Source organism: Oncorhynchus mykiss, chromosome 22 (assembly GCF_013265735.2).
Source record: "Oncorhynchus mykiss isolate Arlee chromosome 22, USDA_OmykA_1.1, whole genome shotgun sequence".
NCBI classification, from domain to species: domain Eukaryota; kingdom Metazoa; phylum Chordata; class Actinopteri; order Salmoniformes; family Salmonidae; genus Oncorhynchus; species Oncorhynchus mykiss.
In genome coordinates, this window is record NC_048586.1 from 14108745 (window position 1) to 14131620 (window position 22876).

At 43.3% G+C, this 22876-nt stretch overlaps 3 protein-coding genes and 1 pseudogene across 3 annotated transcripts; 2 read left to right on the plus strand and 2 right to left on the minus strand.

Annotated features, from left to right (window-relative positions):
* The first annotated feature begins 82 nt into the window (after positions 1 to 82).
* slc10a2 (solute carrier family 10 member 2) lies at positions 83 to 6009 on the plus strand. The gene is made up of 7 exons (XM_036958782.1): positions 83 to 679; positions 913 to 1525; positions 1924 to 2042; positions 3157 to 3245; positions 3391 to 3566; positions 3920 to 4077; positions 4388 to 6009. Exons 2-7 carry the CDS (start codon positions 1125 to 1127, stop codon positions 4561 to 4563), a joined length of 1119 nt encoding a protein of 372 aa, XP_036814677.1. The 5' UTR covers positions 83 to 679; positions 913 to 1124; the 3' UTR covers positions 4564 to 6009.
* A 663-nt stretch (positions 6010 to 6672) lies between these two features.
* On the plus strand, positions 6673 to 9332 carry LOC110502049 (annotated as a pseudogene).
* Positions 9333 to 12062: 2730 nt separating this feature from the next.
* On the minus strand, positions 12063 to 18714 carry nepro (nucleolus and neural progenitor protein). The gene is made up of 9 exons (XM_021578999.2): positions 18563 to 18714; positions 18137 to 18291; positions 14893 to 14981; positions 14553 to 14681; positions 13981 to 14058; positions 13436 to 13788; positions 13151 to 13212; positions 12822 to 13051; positions 12063 to 12663 (listed from the first exon to the last, which is right to left on the minus strand). Exons 1-9 carry the CDS (start codon positions 18657 to 18659, stop codon positions 12294 to 12296), a joined length of 1563 nt encoding a protein of 520 aa, XP_021434674.2. The 5' UTR covers positions 18660 to 18714; the 3' UTR covers positions 12063 to 12293.
* A 132-nt stretch (positions 18715 to 18846) lies between these two features.
* On the minus strand, positions 18847 to 22860 carry tex30 (testis expressed 30). Its single transcript, XM_021579000.2, has 5 exons — positions 22725 to 22860; positions 22401 to 22637; positions 22177 to 22228; positions 19431 to 19645; positions 18847 to 19138 (listed from the first exon to the last, which is right to left on the minus strand). The coding sequence occupies exons 1-5, from the start codon at positions 22740 to 22742 to the stop codon at positions 18980 to 18982; spliced, it is 681 nt and encodes a 226-aa protein (XP_021434675.1). The 5' UTR covers positions 22743 to 22860; the 3' UTR covers positions 18847 to 18979.
* Between the last annotated feature and the right edge of the window lie 16 nt (positions 22861 to 22876).

Below are 22876 nucleotides of genomic sequence, written 5' to 3' on the forward strand. Positions count from 1 at the left end.
CTTTGTTAAACATTTCCCCTAGCATTTAATGAATGACAGAATTAATGGGGAAAGAAGGACTAAGGTAAGCAGAAACTCTTGTGTTTTGTGGGGAAAGTGATCAGTTCTGGAGTACAACTGAACCAAGGTCTCATCTCAGGGAAAAATACGGTTACATTCATGTAATATCAACTGGATAGTTGCGTAAGAAGGACAACCTTGTTACAGACCTACAATATAATCAGATGGTTTGTGATACATTTGAGGCACAGTAACACGACTGATTATATAGTGAAATGTGAGGCACACATATGTTGTCACAGTTTTTGTGCTGTAACACATTATTTCCATGTTTTTTTTGTTGACGTATTTATCCATCTACTTGGTTGATATTATATTATTATTTTCCAGGGTATGAATTTCACGATGTCTCATTTTCTTTCTCCAAACGATAGAAGTGTGAATACCTCAGGTACTTTTTGTGTCCTTGTCTTCCTCTAACAGCTAAATGGGTACGAGGATAATACAATGTCATTTTTGTGTCTTTCAGTGACAGACACTGTCACTGTCTAGCTTCTTTTTTTTCCCCATAGTGGGTCCAACACCCAGGGACTTTTTTCAGTCCTACTCTTTTACAGTCCCACTGGGGAGAGGTGACGCACACCAGACAGGACCTTGTGCCCGCGCTCAACACGTACAGGTAGGCATCATCGCTCCTTTGGTGGCGGTACCAGGATGATGATGTTGCATGGCTGTGATTGGAAGAGGACAATAAAATTTAAGAGCTGAGTGATAAAATAAAAAAAAAGTAAGATGGTGCAATTTACGTTTATTGTAAGTTTAATCAATGACTGTCTTTTTCTGCATTCGCTTTGGACACTGACCTCATAAACGTTAGGCACGAGTTAATTATTATTATATATATTTTTTTAGGTAGGTCTTAAAGGCCTGGAGGGGAGAGGTGTATGGTCTCAGTGCAGCCCTCGTCACCGTGGATACAGGAGGGAGGAGAGCCGAAGGAGTCTTAAAAGAACGCAACACCACAGGACAGACGACTTCTCTCCATCCCCCCCCCCCCCCCGCACTCTGGAATTCTTCTATTGGGTTCCTTTTTAGATTTATTTTTTTAGTCCCATTTCTCCACTATGAACACACCAATGACAACGGCTGCCGTGGCGTTGGCCACCTGCCACACCAACGCCACGATATGCTCGGGCACGTCGTGCCTGGTGGCTCCCAGCAACTACAACGAGAACCTGAGCCTAGTTCTCAGCATCGTGCTGACCGTCATGCTGGCCATGGTCATGTTCTCCATGGGCTGCACCGTGGAGGCCGGAAAGCTGTGGGGACACATCAAGAGGCCATGGGGAATTTTTATCGGCTTCTTGTGCCAGTTCGGCATCATGCCCTTCACCGCCTTCGCCCTGTCGCTGGCCTTCAACGTGCTGCCCGTGCAGGCCGTCGTCATCATCATCATGGGCTGCTGTCCCGGTGGCTCCAGCTCTAATATCATTGCCTACTGGCTGGATGGAGACATGGACCTCAGGTGAGACTGACTGGAAGCAGTAACACTCTTAGATGAAGAAGAATGGGGGGGGGGGAAATGGTTCCAAAAGAGTTCTCCGGCTGTCCTCGTAGGATAACTATTTTGGATTCCGGGTAGAACACTTTTGGGTTCCATGTAGAACCCTCTGTGGAATGGAACCAAAAACGGTTCTACCTGGAACAGAAAAGGGTTCTTAAGAGATCTCCTATGGGGACAGCCGGAGAACCCTTTTAGGTTCTAGATACCACCTTTTTCCCCCCTAAGATTACATGTTATTTGTTTGATGATTTAGCCTACTTTCAAGTTTTGCCTTTGGTACTATGTTTTTGAGTACTTTTATGCGAGTGCGTTTTTATCGTGATCCAGCGTACTAATGTTGTGTGTTTTCCCCGCTCTAGTATCAGCATGACAGCCTGCTCCTCTATCCTGGCCCTGGGGATGATGCCTCTGTGTCTGCTCATCTACACGTCTGTCTGGACCTCTGCTGACACCATCCAGATCCCCTACCAAAGCATAGGTAGCTACCAAATACTAAAATAAACCATTCCATACAGGGGCATATGCATTGATGTACCATCTACACAATGTATTGGTGGGAATGCTTTTGCACAGCACTCTTTAGATTCCATCTAGCAGCACAGGAACATATCAATTGTATAGATTTCCACATATAGATTGTATTTCTATGTGTTAGAACACCGTTAGAAATGCTAAAACATTTAGATCCTTATAGCAGCTTACGTACACGACATGGCCAAAAGTATGTGGACACCTGCTCGTCAAACATCTCTTTCCAAAATCATTGGCATTAATATGGAGTTGGTCCCCCCTTTGCTGCTATAACAGCCCCCACTCTTCTGGGAAGGCATCCCACTAGATGTTGGAACATTGCTGTGGGGACTTACATCCATTCAGCCACCAGAACATTAGTGAGGTTGGGCAATTAGGCCTGGCCCGCAGTCGGCGTTCCAATTCATTCCAAAGGTTTTTGATGGGGTTGAAGGTCAGGGCTCTGTGCAGGCCAGTCAAGTTCTTCTACTCCGATCTCGACAAACCTTTTCTCAATGGACCTCACTTTGTGCACAGTGGCATTGTCATGCTGAAACAGGAAAGGACCTTCCCCAAACTGTTGCAACAAAGTTGGAAGCACAGAATTGTCTAGAATGTCATTGTATGCTGTATCATTAAGATTTCTCTTCACTGGAAGTAAGGGGCCTAGCCCAAACCATGAAAAACATTATTCCTCCTCCACCAAACTTTACAGTTGGCATAATGCATTGGGCAGGCAGTCTCCTGGCATCCGCCAAACCCAAATCGGACTGCCAGATGGTGAAGCGTGAGAGCGTGTTTTACACCGCTCCAGAGGCCAATGGCGGCGAACTTTACACCGCTCCAGAGGCCAATGGCGGCGAGCTTTACACCGCTCCAGAGGCCAATGGCGGCGAGCTTTACACCGCTCCAGAGGCCAATGGCGGCGAGCTTTACACCGCTCCAGCCGACGCTTGGCATTGCACATGTTGATCGGCCACGGAAACCCCTTTCATGAAGCTCCCGACAAACAGTTCTGGTGCTGACATTGCTTCCAGAGGCAGTTGGGAAGATGATGACAGATTGTATATCTTTCTCTCCAGGTATCACTTTGGTGTCCCTCCTCATCCCTGTCGCCCTGGGAATCTACGTCAAAAACAAGTGGCCCGAAATAGCTAAAAAGATCCTCAAGGTAAGATTAAACTCCTCGCACTGCATACAGCTGGTTTTGTTCCACACTACTGCTACACTATACACTTCTAGGTTGTTATTCCGGGATCAATAGTGTGCATGCGATTTGTGGATTCAAATCAAGTCTGTAAAATGTGTGTTTGCAGGTGGGTTCCATAGTTGGCCTCCTCCTCATCATCATAATAGCGGTGGTTGGTGGGGTGCTGTACCAGTCCTCCTGGACCATCTCTCCCTCTCTCTGGATCATCGGAGCCATCTACCCCTTCGTAGGCTTCACCCTGGGCTTCTTCATGGCCCGCTTTGTAGGACAACCCTGGCACAGGTACTACTGCAATATTATATGATTCATGATAGTCCAGTCTTAATATTGTACCTAGCTGATAAAATCCAAGTTACCATTGCAATAGAAGGTGTTGATAACGCCTACCTGAATTATACTTGAATAACCTGAATGAGTTATTCCCTTTGTCTCCTCTCTGGAAATGCCTTAACATTCAAGTTCATGTAAACACTACAGTACCAGATGTGCAAGGTACTCCCACAGACGCTACAATGAAAACCACCCAGTGCATTTTAACAGAGCAGAAGGTTCTTCATAAGCACGCCAGTCAAGCGGAGCCCTTCGTCGCTCCATGGAACCTACTGTAGTTAACAAGCCCTTCGATTGTGTTTAAGGTGTCGTACCATCGCCCTGGAGACAGGCTTCCAGAACTCCCAGTTGTGCAGCACCATCGTCCAGCTGTCGTTCTCCCCTGAAGACCTGGAGGTCATGTTCGCCTTCCCGCTCATCTACAGCATCTTCCAACTGGTGGTGGCTGTCATGTCTGTTGGAGGTGGGTCAGCTTATACCGCTGTTGAAGAGCTAATGTCAATATTGATATGCTATCAAAAGTTTTGAATGGTTTTTGTGGTCGACTTATCGATGTATAGTAGGCCTATGGTCTGGTATTTTCTACCGTGTGTTATCTATATTCCCGACATTTATTTGTCATTCTAGCTAATGATTGATTGCCCGGGTGCCAGTCTGATCATTAACTTCTCTCAGACTATATTATTGATGCTTTTCAGTGCTTATTTAGATTGAGAATTTGTGGCTGTAAATGCACACAGTAGGTGTAACAGGAGTGGTTCTGCTTCCTACAGCTTACCGGATGTATAAGAGGATGTGTGGAGCAGGTTCATCTGAGTTAGACAGCGAGGGAGCAGAGGGGGATGCTGATGCACCTAAGGATAAGCAGGAGTACGCCCTGGAAAATGGAGGCTTCGAGTGCGACGAGAATGGCAACAATGGAGAAAAGGGCAAGATCACCCAGATGTGAGCACGGACAGGCCGCGGGACTCTGACAGCAGCACGCAGCGACCTGGGTGCAATACCGTACCTACATCCTTCCCACACAATCACACCACACACACACACACTGACCTTGACAGGCTGAAAATGTGCGTTACAGGGTCCTGCCATTTTAAAAAGTGAGGTATTCTCAACATGGGAGAGGTTTCTGTGAAGCTTTACTTCATAACAACAACAAAAAAACACAATCTTCAGGGGTAGGAAGCCATCTCAGATCCTGAATGAAGTCCGTGTATACCTGCAGTGTATACCTCGTGAAGGCCAGCAGGGTTGCAGTGTGGTAGTGACTGAGGCGAGGTATTGTGAGATTTGTTGAGTGGTATGAGACACAGGAAACTGTTCACTATGAAAAGGTTTCTGTCTAGTCACTCCTGTCAGAACTACAATAACTTTTTCAATATTTATATTTGCAAACCAGTCAACCTAAACTAATTTATTAGTCCATGTCGTAGGACTCATGACACACACACACCAGCATTAAGACATTATATTGAGTTTTAAATGGACCCCTCCAGGATATTTTACACATGGCTCATATTTTATCATTTGTATGTTAAAGCAACAACAAAAATACATTACAAGTCTTCCTGACTAATACAAGTGTTGTACTGAACATTCATTTAGTTTTAAGTTATTAGACAGTACATTTGAACCATATTTATGAATGTACTGTCTTTGTATCCATTAGTGTAATTCATGTTTTGCCGCATTTTTTTAAACATTTACATAGATGAATAGACTAAATACAGACTATACCACACATGAAGAACCCCTTCCTAATATTGAGTTGCACCCCCTTTTGTCTTCAGAACAGCTTCAATTTGTCGTAGCAGGGACTACAAGGTGTAGATGCTGGTCCATGTTGACTCCAATGCTTCCCACAGTGGCCATGTGTGCTGGATGTCCTTTGGGTGGTACACACATTCTTGATACACACGGGAAACTGTTGTGTGAAAAACCCAGCAGCAGTGCAGTTCAAAGGCACTTAAATATTTTGTCTTGCCCATTCACGTTCTGAATGGCACACATACACAATCAATTGTCTCAAGGTTTAAAAAAAAAAAATCCTTCTTTAACCTGTCTCCTCCAACTTCATCTACACTGATTGAAGTGGATTTAACAAGGGACATCAATAAGGGATCATAGCTTTTACCTGGTTAGTCTAAGTCATGGAAAGAGCAGGTGTTCATAATGTTAGGTATACTCGGTATATATATCTGTGACGAACACTCCACATTGCACCGCACCTTAGTTGTTCTCTTTGTCTTTTACGCAGAGGCTAGTTGCTAGTGTGTTGTCTTAAAGAAGGTACCTACCCACCTGATCTTTTGATGTGTAAATGTACCCGGAAATGAAATAAAGGTGAACATTTGGTCTATCAAGAGTTTTAATAAAATATATATTTCATGACAAACTGCAGATCCTTTAGTGAGACTTATCTTCTGTCATCTATCACATCCAAACATATGCTTCATGTGAATGGTCTTTCTTTTAAAAACATTTTTTTTTAAAGGTGATACAAATATACAGAATTTCTCTTTTAAGACGGGTTTAAAAACACTTCCAAAGCTGTTTTAATAAAGATATCTTCCATGTGGTATCACAGACCTGGTACTGTATGCATCCACCCCCCTTATCCATTCATACATCTGTCTACAGTGGGACGGTACTGTACAAATAGGGTACTGCTCCTCAGATGTACACAGACCTCAACTACAAGTCTGTGATGATCAGAGAAGTTATTGCAGCCCTGCCCTCACTTCCTAATTGACTGTGGGACTTTTGTACTTTTATTTACAGAACCAAACTAACCATTTGATAATTACTTTGTAACCTTGAGTACCTTTCAACTGAAGGGTGAACAACAAAAAGCTGTGAGGAGTTAGTCACCAATGGCGGCATCTGACATAAAAACTAAGACTATTGTTTGCAGCACTCCCAAGGGTGTTACTGTATCAAACCAACGTTTTACAGATTTCAACCGAAACCAAACTTCTGACAATCACCTGAATAGATTTGACTCGTTGGGAGAGATGAAGGCTGTGTCTGCTCCAGTGGATTCAGTGTTAGTGGATGGATGCTTCCTAAATGCTACATTTTTGACAGTGATGAAGACTTGACTGCCTGGAACTGTCCTCATGCAAAACAGTACACTACTGCCTGTCCAGATGTCACAGCCAACGAGGAAGGATCTACTTCTTCGACTTCCCCCTAATATCAAACACCTTCTGCATATCCATGAAATTTGGTCAAACTAGTTCCATGTGTCTGGGCTTTTTGTCTCAGTTTCAAGATCTGGAGTACTTTTCTATTAGTGGTTGTCTCAAATACTTTCAACCACCAATAGCTAGAGCCTTCCAAATCTGCAAAAGGTGTATTTGAATGAGCCAATTATCATTTGGGTAGTGTGATTGTCATTTTGGGCCTCACACATTCAGAGATGTAGTCAAGTTGTCATTTGACCATATTTGGTTATAGGCTATCAGCAATGGTACCAGATTGTATTTCATTTATTTAACTAGGCAAGTCAGTAAAACGTCAAAAACGTATTTACAATGACGGCCTACCAAAAGTTAAAAGGCCTCCTGCAGGGGGCGGGGGCCTGGGATTCAAAATAAATACAATATAAATATAGAACAAAACACACATCACAACAAGAGAGACAACACAACACTACATAAAGAGAGACCTAAGACAACACAGTGTGGTAGGAGGACAAATATGATAAAAACATTATTGGGCACAGACAACTACACAAAGGGCAAGAAGGTAGAGACAACAATACATCACACAAAGCAGCCACAACTGTCAGTAAGTGTCCATGATTGAGTCTTTGAATGAAGAGATTGAGATAAAGCTGTCCAGTTTGAGTGTTTGTTGCAGCTCGTTCCAGTCGCTAGCTGCAGCGAACTGAAAAGAGGAGCCACCCATGGATGTGTGTGCTTTGGGGACCTTTAACAGAATGTGACTGGCAGAACGGGTGTGGTAAGTGGAGGATGAGGGCTGCAGTAGATATCTCAGATAGGGGGAGTGAGGCCTAAGAGGGTTTTATAAATAAGCATCAACCAGTGGGTCTTGCTACGGTATAGAGATGACCAGTTTACAGAGGAGTATATTGCAGTGATGTGTCCTATAAGGAGCACTGATGGCAAATCTGATGGCCGAATGGTAAAGAAAATCTAGCCGCTTGAGAGCACCCTTACCTGCCAATCTATAAATTGTCTCCGTAATCTAGCATGGGTAGGATGGTCATCTGAATCAGGGTTAGTTTGGCAGCTGGGTTGAAAGATGAACGATTACAATAGAGGAAACCAAGTCTAGATTTAACTTCAGCCTGCAGCTTTGACATGTGCTGAGAGGACAGTGTACCGTCTAGGCATACTCCCAAGTACTTGTATGAGGTGACTACCACAAGCTCTAAACCCTCAGAGGTAGTAATCAAACCTGTGGGGAGAGGGGCATTCTTTTTACCAAACCTTCTTTTTACCATGACCTTTGTTTTGGAGGTGTTCAGAACAAGGTTAAGGGTAGAGAAAGCTTGTTGGACACTTTGATGTAGAGCATTTAACATAAAATCTGGGGAGGGGCCAGCTGAGTATACGACCCTATCATCTGCATATAAATGGATGAGAGAGCTTCCTACTGCCTGAGCTATGTTGTTGATGTAGATTAAGAGTGTGGGGCCTAGGATTGAGCCTTGGGGTATTCCCTTGGTGACAGGCAGTGGCTGAGACAGCAGATTTTCCGAATTTATTCACTGCACTCTTTGAGAGAGGTAGTTAGCAAACCAGGCCAAAGACCCCTCAGAGACACCAGTACTCCTTAGCCGGCCCACATGAATGGAATTGTCTACCGTATCAAAAGCTTTGGCCAAGTCAATAAAAATAGCGGCGCAATATTGCTTATAATCAAGGGCAATGGTGACATCATTGAAGACCTTTAAGGTTGCAGTGACACATCCATAACCTGGGCGGAAACCAGATGTTTTCTCTGGCATTCCTCAGTTACAAAGTGTTTCCATTAGTGAACCCTGTGTAGATGATTTGTCCGAGATACTATGCAGAGTAAAGAATATAAAGTCACTTACAGAGCTATATGTGGAGGCACCAGTGATAAAATCGCTAAACCAATCAAACCGTTAAGTTATCAAATAACACATATAGAAGAAGATGTCTTATCTCCAACTTTTGAACTAGGGCTCAGCCAGGAAATACTATTGCGCCTTCCCCTATCTGGCATTAAGAAAATACAGTCCTAGAGTTGATCTAGTAATGAAATAGATTGAGAATATCTGTAATATAGTGTTTTTGCTTTCAATCAAGGAAATCAGTTTGGAATATACCACTATAAGCAGCTTCTCAATGTCCAGTGTTGAATTGGGCTGAAATATTTGCATTTAAAAGGTAAATCCTACTTCACATATTAAATGGAATTTTATATAGTCTCAAAAAGCTTAATAAATTAGAGATTAGGCCAGACACAAAATAGACCCGATCTCTGCTTTTTCCAAAATCAACAATTACATGGATAACACATCAAATTATATTGGGAAATAATCTAGAAAAGCTTTTTGCAAAACAGTTCAGCTGTTTAGAGAAGCTGTAGAATCGGGTTTTATCACTCAATTTAATTTCACACATTGAAGACTTTGATTTCCTGGGATTGACAAATCTGGAGCTTTTAGACATTACACAAAATAAAATGGACAGATGCATGCAAACATGTTGATTCGAGGGAAGTTTAACAAAATACTTGATACAGTGCCTTGCGAAAGTATTCGGCCCCCTTGAACTGTGACCTTTTGCCACATTTCAGGCTTCAAACATAAAGATATAAAACTGGGCACTACCATTATGACGCATTTGTCTCCTACAGCGGGAAGGACGAGCACTAGGTGGTGGAGGAGCTTCTGCCCAACCTGGAACAGAGGGGTCCTCCTTTCCTGTGCTTCTGTCTACACAGTACAGTCGTGGCCAAAAGTTTTGAGAATGACACAAATATTAATTTTCACAAAGTCTGCTGCCTGAGTTTGTATGATGGCAATTTGCATATTCTCCAGAATGTTATGAAGAGTGGTCAGATGAATTGCAAAGTGCCTTTTTGCCATGCAAATGAACGGAATCCCCCAAAAACATGTCCACTGCATTTCAGCCCTGCCACAAAAGGACCAGCTGACATGTCAGTAATTCTCTCGTTAACACAAGTGTGAGTGTTGATGAGGACAAGGCTGGAGATCACTCTGTCATGCTGATTGAGTTTGAATAACAGACTGGAAGCCTCAAAAGGAGGGTGGTGCTTGGAATCATGTTCTTCCTCTGTCAATCATTATTAACTGCAAGCAAACATGTGCCGTCATCATTGCCTTGCACAAAAAGGGCTTCACAGGCAAGGATATTGCTGCCAGTAAGATTGCACCTAAATCAACCATTTATCGGATCATCAAGGACTTCAAAGAGAGCCGTTCAATTGTTGTGAAGAAGGCTTCAGGGAGCCCAAGAAAGTCCAGCAAGCGCAAGGACCGTCTCCTAAAGTTGATTCAGCTGCAGGATCGGGGCACCACTAGTACAGAGCTTGCTCAGGAATGGCAGCAGGCAGGTGTGAGTGCATCTGCACGCACAGTGAGGCGAATACCTTTGGAGGATGGCCTGGTGTCAAGAAGGGCAGCAAAGAAGCCACTTCTCTCCTGGAAAAACATCAGGGACAGACTGATATTCTGCAAAAGGTACAGGGAATGGACTGCTGAGGACTGGGGTAAAGTCATTTTCTCTGATGAATCCCCTTTCCGATTGTTTGGGGAATCCGGAAAAAAGCTTGTCCGGAGAAGACAAGGTGAGCGCTACCATCAGTCCTGTGTCATGCCAACAGTAAAGCTTCCTGAGACCATTCATGTGTGGGGTTGCTTCTCAGCCAAGGGAGTGGGCTCACTCACAATTTTGCCTAAGAACACAGCCATGAATAAAGAATGGTACCAACACATCCTTCGAGAGCAACTTCTCCCAACCATCCACAAACAGTTTGGTGACGAAATGCCTTTTCTAGCATGATGGAGCACCTTGCCATAAGGGAAAAGTGATAACTAAGTGGCTCGGGGAACAAAACATTGATATTTTGGGTCGATGGCCAGGAAACTCCCCAGAACGTAATCCCATTGACAACTTGTGGTCAATCCTCAAGAGGCGGGCGGACAAACAAAAATCCACAAATTCTGACAAATGAAATGCTTGTAATTATACTTCAGTATTCCATAGTAACATCTGGCAAAAAATCTAAAGACACTGAAGCAGCAAACTTTGTGGAAATTAATATTTGTGTCATTCTCAAAACTTTTGGCCACAACTGTAGACTTCCAGATGGGGAAGGACATAGTGGAGAACATCAGAGCCTCTACCGGAGCCGCCACACCCTCTGCCTGGTCAGTCGCCTCTACCTGCGCAGTAACTGGTGTTCCCTGGAGATTTGGCTGAACACCTCCAGGTTGCAGGTAGAGCAAAGGGACATCCTTCTCCTGATCATCACCCCCCCCCCTCCTCCTAACTGCCCACCACAGGCTGGCTGGCCTGGTGAAGACCAGGACCTATCTGGACGGGCACCAGGACCCCCATCAGCACCTGGCATTCTGGGACAGACTGTGGGCTAAAATGAAACCTCGGACTGAATCGTAAGCTCAGAGATTTATGTAGGACCTTGTGTTGATGATGATAAGGTTGGCAGATATGTTGAGGACTTTGTACTGTAGACTTTTAACCAGTTTTTCCAATAAACATATGCATCGTTGTTGCTAAGAGCAACTGAAAAAGGCTCTCAGAACTCTGTGGTTTTGATCCCTTTCTGTTTTACAGTGTATCAGGTTGAGAACAACCTGTCCATCTGCTGTGACAATACATTAATGTTCATACAATGAAGCAGTTATTTTTATTTCAACATAAATCAAAAGATGTTTGTATGGAGGTTGCTAATTGAGGCAGGTGTTAAAGAGCATTGGGCCAGTTACCGAAAGGGCGCTGGTTCAAATCCCCGAGCAGGCAAGGTGGAAAGATCTGCCGTTCTACCCCGAACAACTTCTCCCTGGGTGCCGATGATGTCGAATAAGGCAGCCTCCCGCACCTCTCTGATTCAATGGATGGGTTAACTGCAGAGGGCACATTTCAGTTGAATAACTGACTAGGTATCCCTGCTGATTGTTAACCTTGAATTTTGGCCTTTACAGTATATGGTTTATCACACCCCCTTTCCATCCAATCAGGTGAATTCTTGGCAATATTTGTGAATTGGAAGGAACCCAGTTTAAATGTATTATTATTTATGCCCTTGAAAAAAAGGAATCTAGCTGAAATGTTGGAAACATGCCATGTTCTGTTTATGATTTGTCTTAAAAGAAAAGTTTACATTTATTTGTTAGCAATGTATTAGCAGTTTTCCTGTAAATGCCAAATATAATTAGATAAAGTGAATACCGCACACAGACTGTAAGGGTTTGCATAGGTTTAATACCACGTTTCTAAAACATTTTATTAATAGGCTACTTTAAGAAAAACTTAAGGCAAGCGACTGATGTAGGTCTAGAAACATCAGTGAAAAAATTGTAACTTGATGTCAGAGATGAAACACATGCAACCAAGAAAACCTTGTGTGGATTTCTTTGTTTAAATCATGAAAGCTGAGAACCCCTTTTATCCCATAGGCCAGGGTTTTGGAGTCTTAGAAACCTATGAAGGCAAAAATGTCATCAATGTTAGTCTCGTTCAGATCCAGGGGTTTCTGAGCTGGAGTGTCTCTACTTTGGTTGCTAAGCTCATTGCTAAGGGACTGGTCAGCAGTCACCGTGGCCACATCCCCCAGTGTGCCAGGTAAAATACTCCTGTTTCTCTTGTGTCTTAGTGACCGTTTTCTGTTGACACAGAATGCACTTGTGATTGGTTCAGATGCAGTCCTGAATGGCTGAAAGCAAATTCTAGGGTGAGCCCTCCTCCACAGTGTCTTCAGCGACTGACAGGTCCTGGGTACCGCCCCTCTGAGTGACAGGGCCCAGCAAACCTCCCGTTTGTAGCGCGTTAGTTTCCCTTGTACACTGGGGAGACCAAGAACAAACAACACATAGGTTCCCCATCGTTAATGTGACTGGAAGTTTTAGTTTGGACAAGGTGTGCAAAGATGTCCCATTGTGATAGTCTGAAAGATGCAATAGACAATATTATTAAAAGCCCAGTTAAAATAGTGCCCCTGTACCTGCAGCCCTCTGATTCCAGGCGTTTCATCCTCTGGCACTTCAGGTTCAGGAACGTCAGACGCCCCTTCTCCTGACGCAGCTTCCTGCATTCACACCATCGCATCACTTCCTCCAGGTGGGCGGCCATGTTGCTGAAAGTGGTGGCTGTTTTCAGTTGCTTCAGAAACTTCCTCTTCTGACCAATCACAGCAGCATCCAGTAATGAAGGCTGCTCTTGTTCTGTTGACACCTGCAGAGTTCAAATGACAATCTGGTATAAGTAACAACACTCATCATCAAATAACTAACTCAAATGAAAAGTAGTGGACTTAAAAACAACCACACATACCTCTGTGATACCGCCATGGGTTCGTTTCAGCAACTGCTTCATATCAAATCCAGAGACGGCACCTGTTATAAGGAAATTATATGACTGTTATATATTATATGTTCAAATGTAAACAACAGAACATAGGCTATGCCAGGAGAGCTACAAAAAAAATAGATCAATCTATCAAATGTATTTTATAAAGTCCTTTTTACATCAGCAGCTTGACACCAATCACAAAGTGCTTTATAAATACCCAGCCTGAAACGGCAAAAAGCAAGGAATACAGAGTCCGGGGACACTAACCTGTATCACCAGTTCTCCGGAGTAAAACTGCAGTTCCCAGATCCACTTTGCTGCTATTCCTATTGGAGGGACCACCCAGAGCCTGCTTCCTACTCTCCTCTCCCTCCTCTCTGAACAGTCTGTTGAGCACAGAGGACCTGGAGGCTCCTATCTCTCCAAGGCCCTTAGGAGCCCGGGAATGCTCCATCTTCAACAAGGAAGAGTCAGAGGGCCCGAGAAACTCTGCCATCCCTGCAGGCAGGGTGAAGTCTATGAGGAAGGCCATAGCCTGAGCCTGGGACACCTCCTTCAGGAGCTCCAGGATGGCCTGGTAGAGAGGGGCCAGCCTACCCAGGATGCCCCGGAAAAACACCCTAAGGAGCAGGAAGATACATCACTCCTATCCAGAGTCACTTCCACTTACAGAGTCACTTACATTCGTCTTAAGATTGATATGTGGTTGTCTCATCTAGCTAAGTCATAGTAAGTCAGCGCTAGTAAGAAGGGACAGGTTTGAGTGAAAAGCAGTACATCAGACATGACCCTGAAAGAGCCACAGGACTCACCATAGTCGACTAAGCATGCTGGTGAGCACCACGTTCAACGTAATGAATTGCTTTGATTGGAGGTCCTGCCTTGCTAGTCTGGAGAGGAGATTTGGTCAAGGCAATCATACACACCATGCTCATGTATACATGTCTACACATTGTTGCGTTCCAGGTGGTCTTTTTTATTTTTTTGCAGTCATGCTGCACATTACAGAAGACTGTCGTGTTGTTACATACCCCGTCATCACTTTTGTCTCGAGACGTCTTCATTTATATTGATCTTAAGTCATCTCTGGATATGTCTCAAGATGCCTTAAGACATGTTGATGGCTGAGTAGGTATTACTGTGGTTCCTGACAAGTTAAACACTTCTCCAGGCGTTGAGAGACCTAACAATATGCAACTGCAAAAAAAGATGACCTGGAACGCCAGCAACAGTCATTTATATTGTAATAATCATACATTGGATTTAGAGCACCTTTCAAAAAACCAAAAGGACACTTAGGCAACAAAAAAAAGAGGTTTAAAAAAAAAGCAAGGAGAAAGAGATAGCAGCTGACATCTCCCAGATGAGAGAAAGAGAAGGATACATGAAGGCTCTGGTGCAGTGATTGAGCAGACATGTCATCAGTCTGGCAGCTCCCAACACCTTGAGACAAAGCCATTCCAGTATGGGCTGACTAGGGACATCACACTGACCCGTCTCCATAGCTAACTTGCTGCAAACACAAGCATACACACATCAAGATGACACAGTTAGTCTACGGTGTATTGGCTATCAAATAAACATCGACCCCAAAACAAGTTATATGGATCTTGATGCTCGATCGTGTCTGCGTGATTAGATGCAGCTAAGTAGTCCAACAAGGGCATGTACATTCCCTGGCACAGGGAATAGCTAAATGCAGAGTAATTCTAGCAAGTTAGTACCTTTGCACTTTCTTTGGACATAGCTCCTTCAGGTCCAGAAGAGCAGCATCCAGCTTCATTTCCTTCAACCGGTTTATGCATTGCTCAACCTGCAGGGGTTTTCAAAACTCAGTCAATAACATCCCTACATCAGGGGTGTCACACTCATTTTGCCCTGGGGGTAGGGCTGCCATGCCCATGGTTTTTCCGCAGTTGGGCTATTTTGAAAAAAGGATGTCACGGGTGAAAATGTATTGGTCGCTGGTTTTCGGCATACCTCTATATCGCACTGCGGCCACCATGACTCATTCAAGGGTTTCTTTATTTTTATTATTTTCTACATTGTAGAATAATACTGAAGACATCAAAACTATGAAATAACACATATGGAATCATGTAGTAACCCAAAAAGTGTAAACAAATCAAAATATATTTTACATTTGAGATTCTTCAAAGTAGCCACCCTTTGCCTTGACAGCTTTGCACACTTGGCATTCTCTCAACCAGCTTCACCTGGAATGCTTTTCCAACAGTCTTGAAGGAGTTCCCACATATGCTGAGCACTTGTTAGCTGCTTTTCCTTCACTCTGCGGTCCAACACATCCCAAACCATCTCAATTGGTTTGAGGTCAGGTGATTGTGGAGGCCAGGTTATCTGAAGCAGCACTCCATCACTCTCTTTCTTGGTCAAATATCCCTTACACAGCATGGAGGTGTTTAATAAACATTGTGTCTTATACATTACATAGTGCACCGCATATTACTCATGGCAGAAAAATATCAAACAAAACTGATTAAAGATGTCTTTAGTACTCGTGATACAAGTCAGTATTCAAAGTCCATCCATGTCTGAGGACATCGGGAGATGAAGTGGAAACCAGCCACTAGGGGCAACAGTGAGGTTTCAGTTTTGCTAGGGCGTTGTGTACGGGGATGGTGGATGGGTGTAAGCATCTGCCACCGATTCCAAAGGTTGCAAGTTCAAATCCAGCGACATAAGGTTGATTTTGATATTCTTGTTTTAAGCCTATCCCAAACCTTAACCCTCACCTTAATGCCTAAGCTTGAGAATTTGGAGTTAATGCCTAAATTTAACCTTAAAAAGACTTTGAAATTTGACGTTTGAAAACATGGATGTTTAATTCTGACCTGAGACTGAGCGCTGGTAGCAACTACTACCAGAGCGAAGACCTATGCTTTCACCTTCCAGAATTAGAAGTGTGTGGGCAACGGTATGAATATTGTAAATAAAGGATGTATATGCCCCATGTGGGATTAGAACTTACAACCATTGAACTAGGAGCCAACTGTTTTAGCAGACCGCGCCACCAATCAGTCATAACGGTTGAGGAAAAAAACACAACAAGTTGACATATACAGTGGATATAGCTACAGATAAAGGTATAATCCACAGTCTAGATGTGTATGAAATGGTAAGCAAAAAACTTTGGTCAGATGCGGAAGCTAAATGCATGCTATTCAATCGATCACTGCCCGCACCTGCTCGCCCATCCAGCATCACTACTCTGGACGTTTCTGACTTAGAATACGTGGACAACTACAAATACCTGGGTGTCTGGTTAGACTGTAAACTCTCCTTCCAGACTCACATTAAGCATCTCCAATCCAAAATTAAATCGCAATAAAGCCTCCTTCACTCATGCTGCCAAACATACCCTCGTAAAACTGACCATTCTACCGATCCTCGACTTCGGTGATGTCATCTATAAAATAGCCTCCAACACTCTACTCAACAAACTGGATGCAGTCTATCACAGTGCCACCCGTTTTGTCACCAAAGCCCCATACACTACCCACCATTGCGACCTGTAATCTCTCGTTGGCTGGCCCTCGCTTCATACTTGTCGCCAAACCCACTGGCTACAGGTTATCTACAAGTCTCTGCTAGGTAAAGCCCCGCCTTAGCTCACTGGTCACCATAGCAGCACCCACTCGTAGCACACGCTCCAGCAGGTATATCTCACTGGTCACCCCCAAAGTCAATTCCTCCTTTGGTCGTCTTTCCTTCCAGTTCTCTGCTGCCCATGACTGGAACGAATTGCAAAAGTCTCTGAAGCTGGAGACTCACATCTCCCTCACTAGCTTTAAGCACCAGCTGTCAGAGCAGCTTACAGATCACTGCACCAGTACATAGCCCATCTGTAAACAGCCCATCTATCTACCTACCTCATCCCCATACTGGTATTTATTTATTTTGCTCCTTTGCACCCCAGTATCTCTACCTGCACATTCATCTTCTGCCGATCTACCATTCTAGTGTTTAATTGCTATTTTGTAATTACTTCGCCACCATGGCCTATTTATTTCCTTAACTTACCTCATTTGCACTCACTGTATATACTTTTAATTTTTTGTTCTACTGTATGTTTTGTTTATTCCATGTGTAACTCTGTGTTGTTGTATGTGTCGAATTGCTACGCTTTATCTTGGCCAGGTCGCAGTTGTAAATGAGAACTTGTTCTCAACTAGCCTATCTGGTTAAATAAAGGTGAAATAAAAAAATACATTTTTTTAAAGTGCTTTACTGTCTTTTGAATTCCGTGTAATGTCAGTAGTCTAGTCAAGACCACTGTCAAATAAGGCGTGCTGTCACCAGCTTTTATTGTTAGCCTTGAGGTGGTACCGCTCAGCACATCTAGAAAAGAGTGTATTTCATACCGACCCCCTCGCTCGAGATGACATCGAGGCCAATACATCACTATTTCAATGTAGAGTTGAACCGCTAGGTTAAAAGGGGGATAGATTTTACTACTAAAAGACCAAAATATATCACTTCTGCAACAAACTGTTATAAAACCAGAATTGACTTGTTTCACTATAACTCAAATCTAAAACTCAAATATGGTTTTCAATGAAAGTTACTCTTCAATTGGTTACTCAATTCCCAACTTGGAAGTCAACACAAGTCTGAACGTCCACGTTTAGTTGCAGGGGGTTTGATTGAATTTAGAAAATGCTCCATTACTAAATGACATTTTTTTTTCACCCTGAAGTAACCCAAAAATGTGCACACCGCAATCTCGTCTATTTCAAATCTGATCTCATTGAAAATTATCTGTGCTATGCTTAACATTACATAATGTTACCTAATAAAGCCTATCAGCTGGGAACAGTAGCCTAGTCAATGGTCTGAATAGATATTGTTAATAACTATAATCATAATAGGCTACGACTTAAGTTACTTAGTTGGTAAAACATTTTTTTTAAAAGATCATGTAATGCAGGCCTTTTTCTTGATCCTCACCTGTTTGAGAACCCTGAAAGTCTTGTTTTGCCTGAGGCTGTTATGGAGAACGTAGAGAAGCTCGTACAGGACAAGAATCTCAGTCTGCAGGACTCCACTGCCAAGCAACTTGAGCACTTTGTTATTTTCCTCCAGGACACGTTTTACGTATGTACCTAGATACAATGAACAGCGCACACACACACACGAAAAAAACAGTACAAAAAAAACACCACACAATTGTGATGTAAATAACGTTAATCTAGTTAGCTTAACTATTACAGAGCAAGAGATTGCTCTATGGCATCAGTCAGAACACTCCCCACGTGTGTCCCGTAGCTTGCTGTAGTCTGCAGCGGGGCTAGTTTCCGTGAGCTAATGTGGCTATTATTACACAGCGAAAGGACGCTCCAACAAGTTTATGCATAAATGTGATAAACTACATACCTGTTGAGAGACCGAATGGTATATGGACAGTTGAAACCGCACTTGGAAAGGGAATGTTTACTTTATTCCACGGTTCTTCAGCCATGCTCACGTCCATTTCCTCGCAAACACAGGAAGTGAAAGCTACCCAATTAGAATCAAGGAAATATTAACGTCATCGCCAGGCTTTAAAGGTACACTTGCACCTCCGCACACTGCTGTTTCAGAGAAGCAACCAGCAGGCTATTATTTATTGTCAATCTATGTAAATACCTTAACCAAAATAAACGAAATACTATCGCTGGTATTATAAAAGTATAGATTTAATCCACATCATAAATACACCAACATAAACACATGAATTCATTAAACCAAATGACAAAATTATACAGAATGTGTGGAGCAAAATTTTTTTAAACTTGAGCATTGAAAGAAGGTTCAAGTATGTTCCAAAATCCACGATACGACATGTGAGTTGACTTCATCCAGCACAGACTCCTCAGCCCTTCCCTTCACTATAAGCCCATGGCTACCTCCTTCAATCCAGTGAACAGCCGCTGGAGACTTCATCTCCTTTAACACGTCATCTAGAAGGATCTGGACAAAGGAAAAATCATCAGCGCAAAACAAAATTGGGACCGGAAAAGAATGTTTCTTCCAGCCCATCAGTTTGAAATAATAAAATAACATACACAATCAAGAGATGCATGTGCAAAAGTGAACCGTTTCATTACAAGGGAGACGTGTGATCAGTTTGAAGTGAAACACATGAATCATCAAAAAATAGGGATGTGCATGTGCAAACTTCAACGGTTTCTGTGAATGCTCACATTCCTCCGATCTGCTGATGTTTATGCATTGACCAAAAGACACCCATCACCATTCTCACCTTCTCACACATGTTGTCTGCAGTACCAGACAGAAACAGTACAGGCACCTCCTTGGGCAGCGCCCTGAGGTCCTCACTCCGCTGTCGATGGGTGTGTGTCAGTCCTGGAGGGTGTAGGGGAAAGGACAGACAGACCAGTCCCTGCAATGCATCCTCTGACCCACCACTGAGCTGCCTGGCCAGGGCAGAGGCAGCGCGAGACCCCATAGAACGGCCTGAAGTGGAAGGTACACAGTGAGTAAGTAAACAGTGAGTATTATATCTGTCTTGGAAGTGATTGCTTAAGAATAACTAGTTTATGGATCAATTAACAATGCTCAATTACTAATGCCCCCAGTAACCACCAATACTCAGAATATGTCCCTGGTGAGGGGTTTTCAGTAGCTTCCACAGTCACAAAGTCAAAATTGGCTACAAAAAAAAGGGCTTTTTGGAAAGTAAATATACGGTTAGGCATAAGGTTAGCAGTGTGGTTAAGGTTAGGTTTAAAATACAATTTTAGTAAGATACATTTTAGAAATGGGCGTGATTTATGACTGCGGGTATAGAACAATTAAGTAATAAGGCCTGAGGAGGTGAGGAATATGGCCAATATACCACGGCTAAGGGCTGTTCTTAAGCGCAACGCAGTGCCTGGACACAAACCTTAGCCGTGGTATATTGGTCATTTATTAAAAAGCCCTGAGGAAACGTATTGCTATTATAAACTGGTTACCAATGTAATTAGCAGTGAAACTAAATGTTTTGTCATACCCGTGGTATACGGTCTTATAAACTGGGTGGTTCGAGCCCTGAATGCTGATTGGCTGACAGCCATGGCGTATCAGACCGTATACCTCGGGTATGACAAAACATTTATTTTTACAGGTTTAAGGCACTCTGCGATGCATCGTCCCTAAACACAGCCTTCAGCTGTGGTAAATTGGCCATATACCACACCTCCTCGGACATTATTGCTTAAATATACCATGGCCTTCAGCTAAACAGAATTCAGTTCTCAAACCACCCAGTTTATAATAATGAATATATACCTGGATTGCAGATGCAATGTATTGGCCATTGAGTCACCTAGTGTATATAAACTCAGCAAAAAAAGAAATGTCCCTTTTTCAGAACCCTGTCTTTCAAAGATAATTCGTAAAAATCAAAATAACTTCACAGATCTTCATTGTAAAGGGTTTAAACACTGTTTCCCATGCTTGTTCAATGAACCATACACAATTATTGAACATGCACCTGTGGAACGGTCGTTAAGACACTAACAGTTATGAAAACTTAGGACACTAAAGAGGCCTTTCTACTGACTCTGAAAAACACCAAAAGAAAGATGCCCAGGGTCCCGGCTCATCTGCGTGAACGTGCCTTAGGCATGCTGCAAGGAGGCACGAGGACTGCAGATGTGGCCAGGGCAATAAATTGCAATGTCCGTACTGTGAGACGCCTACGACAGCGCTACAGGGAAACAGGATAGACAGCTGATCGTCCTCGCAGTGGCAGACCACGTGTAACACCTGCACAGGATCGGTACAGACGAACATCACACCTGCGGGATAGGTACAGGATGGCAACAACAACTGCCCGAGTTACACCAGGAACACACAATCCCTCCATCAGTGCTCAGACTGTCCGCAATAGGCTGAGAGAGGCTGGACTAAGGGCTTGTAGGCCTGTTGTAAGGCAGGTCCTCACCAGACATCAGGGGCAACAATGTCACCTATGGGCACAAACCCACCGTCGCTGGACCAGACAGGACTGGCAAAAAGTGCATTTTTGTCTTATATGGGGTAATGGTCGGATTCGTGTTTATCGTCAAAGGAATGAGCGTTACACCGAGGCCTGTACTCTGGAGCGGGATCGATTTGGAGGTGGAGGGTCCGTCATGACCTGTGTCACAGCATCATCAGACTGCCTGCAATGACAACAAGCTCAATCTCAACGCTGTGTGTTACAGGGAAGACATCCTCCTCCCTCATGTGGTACGCTTCCTGACATGACCCTCCAGCATGACAATGCCAACAGCCATACTGGTCGTTCTGTGTGTGATTTCCTGCAAGACAACAATGTCAGTGTTCTGCCATGGCAGCAAAGAGCCCGGATCTCAATCCCGTCAAGCACGCCTGGGACCGGTTGGATCGGAGGGTGAGGGCTAGGGCCATTTCCCCCAGAAATGTCCGGTAACTTGCAGGTGCCTTGGTGAAAAAGTGGGGTAACATCTCATAATAAAGAAGTGGCAAATCTGGTGCAGTCCATGAGGAGGAGATGCACTGCAGTACTTAATGCAGCTGGTGGCCACACCAGATACTGACTGTTACTTTTGATTTTTTAATGTGTCCCCTTTGTTCAGGGACACATTATTCAATTTCTGATAGTCACATGTCTGTGGAACTTGTTCAGTTTATGTATCAGTTGTTGAATCTTATGTTCCTACAAATATTTACGCATGTTAAGTTTGCTGAAAATAAACACAGTTGACAGTGAGAGGACGTTTCTTGTTTTGCTGAGTTTGTAAATCATTGGTATAGAAGCTAATAAGGACCCCGGAGAGGGGGGCCACTCTCTGGACAAGGGGTTGGAGATACAGTAGAGAGCTATGTGCAGATAAACATTGAGCAAGGATCTTTCAGAATGATGCAATTGCATTGGTTTGTTATGGAAGCATAAACCCCAAGCATGGCTCATCATCACTGGGAAATACATAAGGCCAGTTAGATTTAATTGAGGTTATAAAATAGTTTTGATTGCTTACCACCAAGAAATATGTTTCTTATTGTGAATTTCTCAAGATTTTTCAAGTATTCCTGCAAAATCAAATAGAATATTTATATTAATGGCACACTTGTATTCAGTGAATTAACTAGTAGATCTTCATGGCCAACTAAAGACGAGGCTTTTAATGCCTTGGTATTCTTTTTTCGCGTCGTTTTATGGAACGAAACATGCACAAATCTGTATTTCGAAAATAATTCTTACCCAAACGGCATGGTAAGCCTTCACTCTGTAAACCAGGTTTAAACATTTACACGTGAAGCGAAGACATAGCAGGCCATTCGATGACAGTGCATGAGCAAGAGACACCAAATGCTTGAAGTTCATGTCCCCACCAGCCCCGTGCGTCAGAATAACAGCGGTCTGCACATCACTGGCATTGGCTGGGATACTCAACACAGCAACTAGATGTTTTTCCCCAAAAGGTATTGTCATGCTGTCCTGCAAAGTAATTCGAGTTAGTGAGTCATTTAAACATGACCAGGTAACCTATCCGATCCTTGTATCAATAGTGATCAAACATTTTACCTCTAGAATCGTTTCCATGCTTCCATTTGTTTATCCCGCACAGCTTCTTCTAATCACATGACTTATCAACTTCACTGTAAACTATTCATAAGACGCCATCTAGTGTACTGGAGTCGATGGTACCACACAATTACAATTGAGGATTTGGGAGA

Coding starts and splice junctions, on each gene's coding strand:
- slc10a2 (XM_036958782.1), top strand. CDS start 1,125: ATGAACACACCAATGACAACGGCTGCCGTGGCGTTGGCCACCTGCCAC. Junction 2,043..3,156: donor GATCCCCTACCAAAGCATAG/GTAGCTACCAAA, acceptor CTTTCTCTCCAG/GTATCACTTTGGTGTCCCTC. Junction 3,246..3,390: donor TAGCTAAAAAGATCCTCAAG/GTAAGATTAAAC, acceptor GTGTGTTTGCAG/GTGGGTTCCATAGTTGGCCT.
- nepro (XM_021578999.2), bottom strand. CDS start 18,659: ATGGACGTGAGCATGGCTGAAGAACCGTGGAATAAAGTAAACATTCCC. Junction 14,059..14,552: donor CACTGCACCAGAGCCTTCAT/GTATCCTTCTCT, acceptor TCTCCTCTCCAG/ACTAGCAAGGCAGGACCTCC. Junction 12,664..12,821: donor CTGGAATCAGAGGGCTGCAG/GTACAGGGGCAC, acceptor TGGTCTCCCCAG/TGTACAAGGGAAACTAACGC.
- tex30 (XM_021579000.2), bottom strand. Junction 22,229..22,400: donor AGGCTTACCATGCCGTTTGG/GTAAGAATTATT, acceptor TTGATTTTGCAG/GAATACTTGAAAAATCTTGA. Junction 19,646..22,176: donor AAGAAACATATTTCTTGGTG/GTAAGCAATCAA, acceptor CTTCCACTTCAG/GCCGTTCTATGGGGTCTCGC.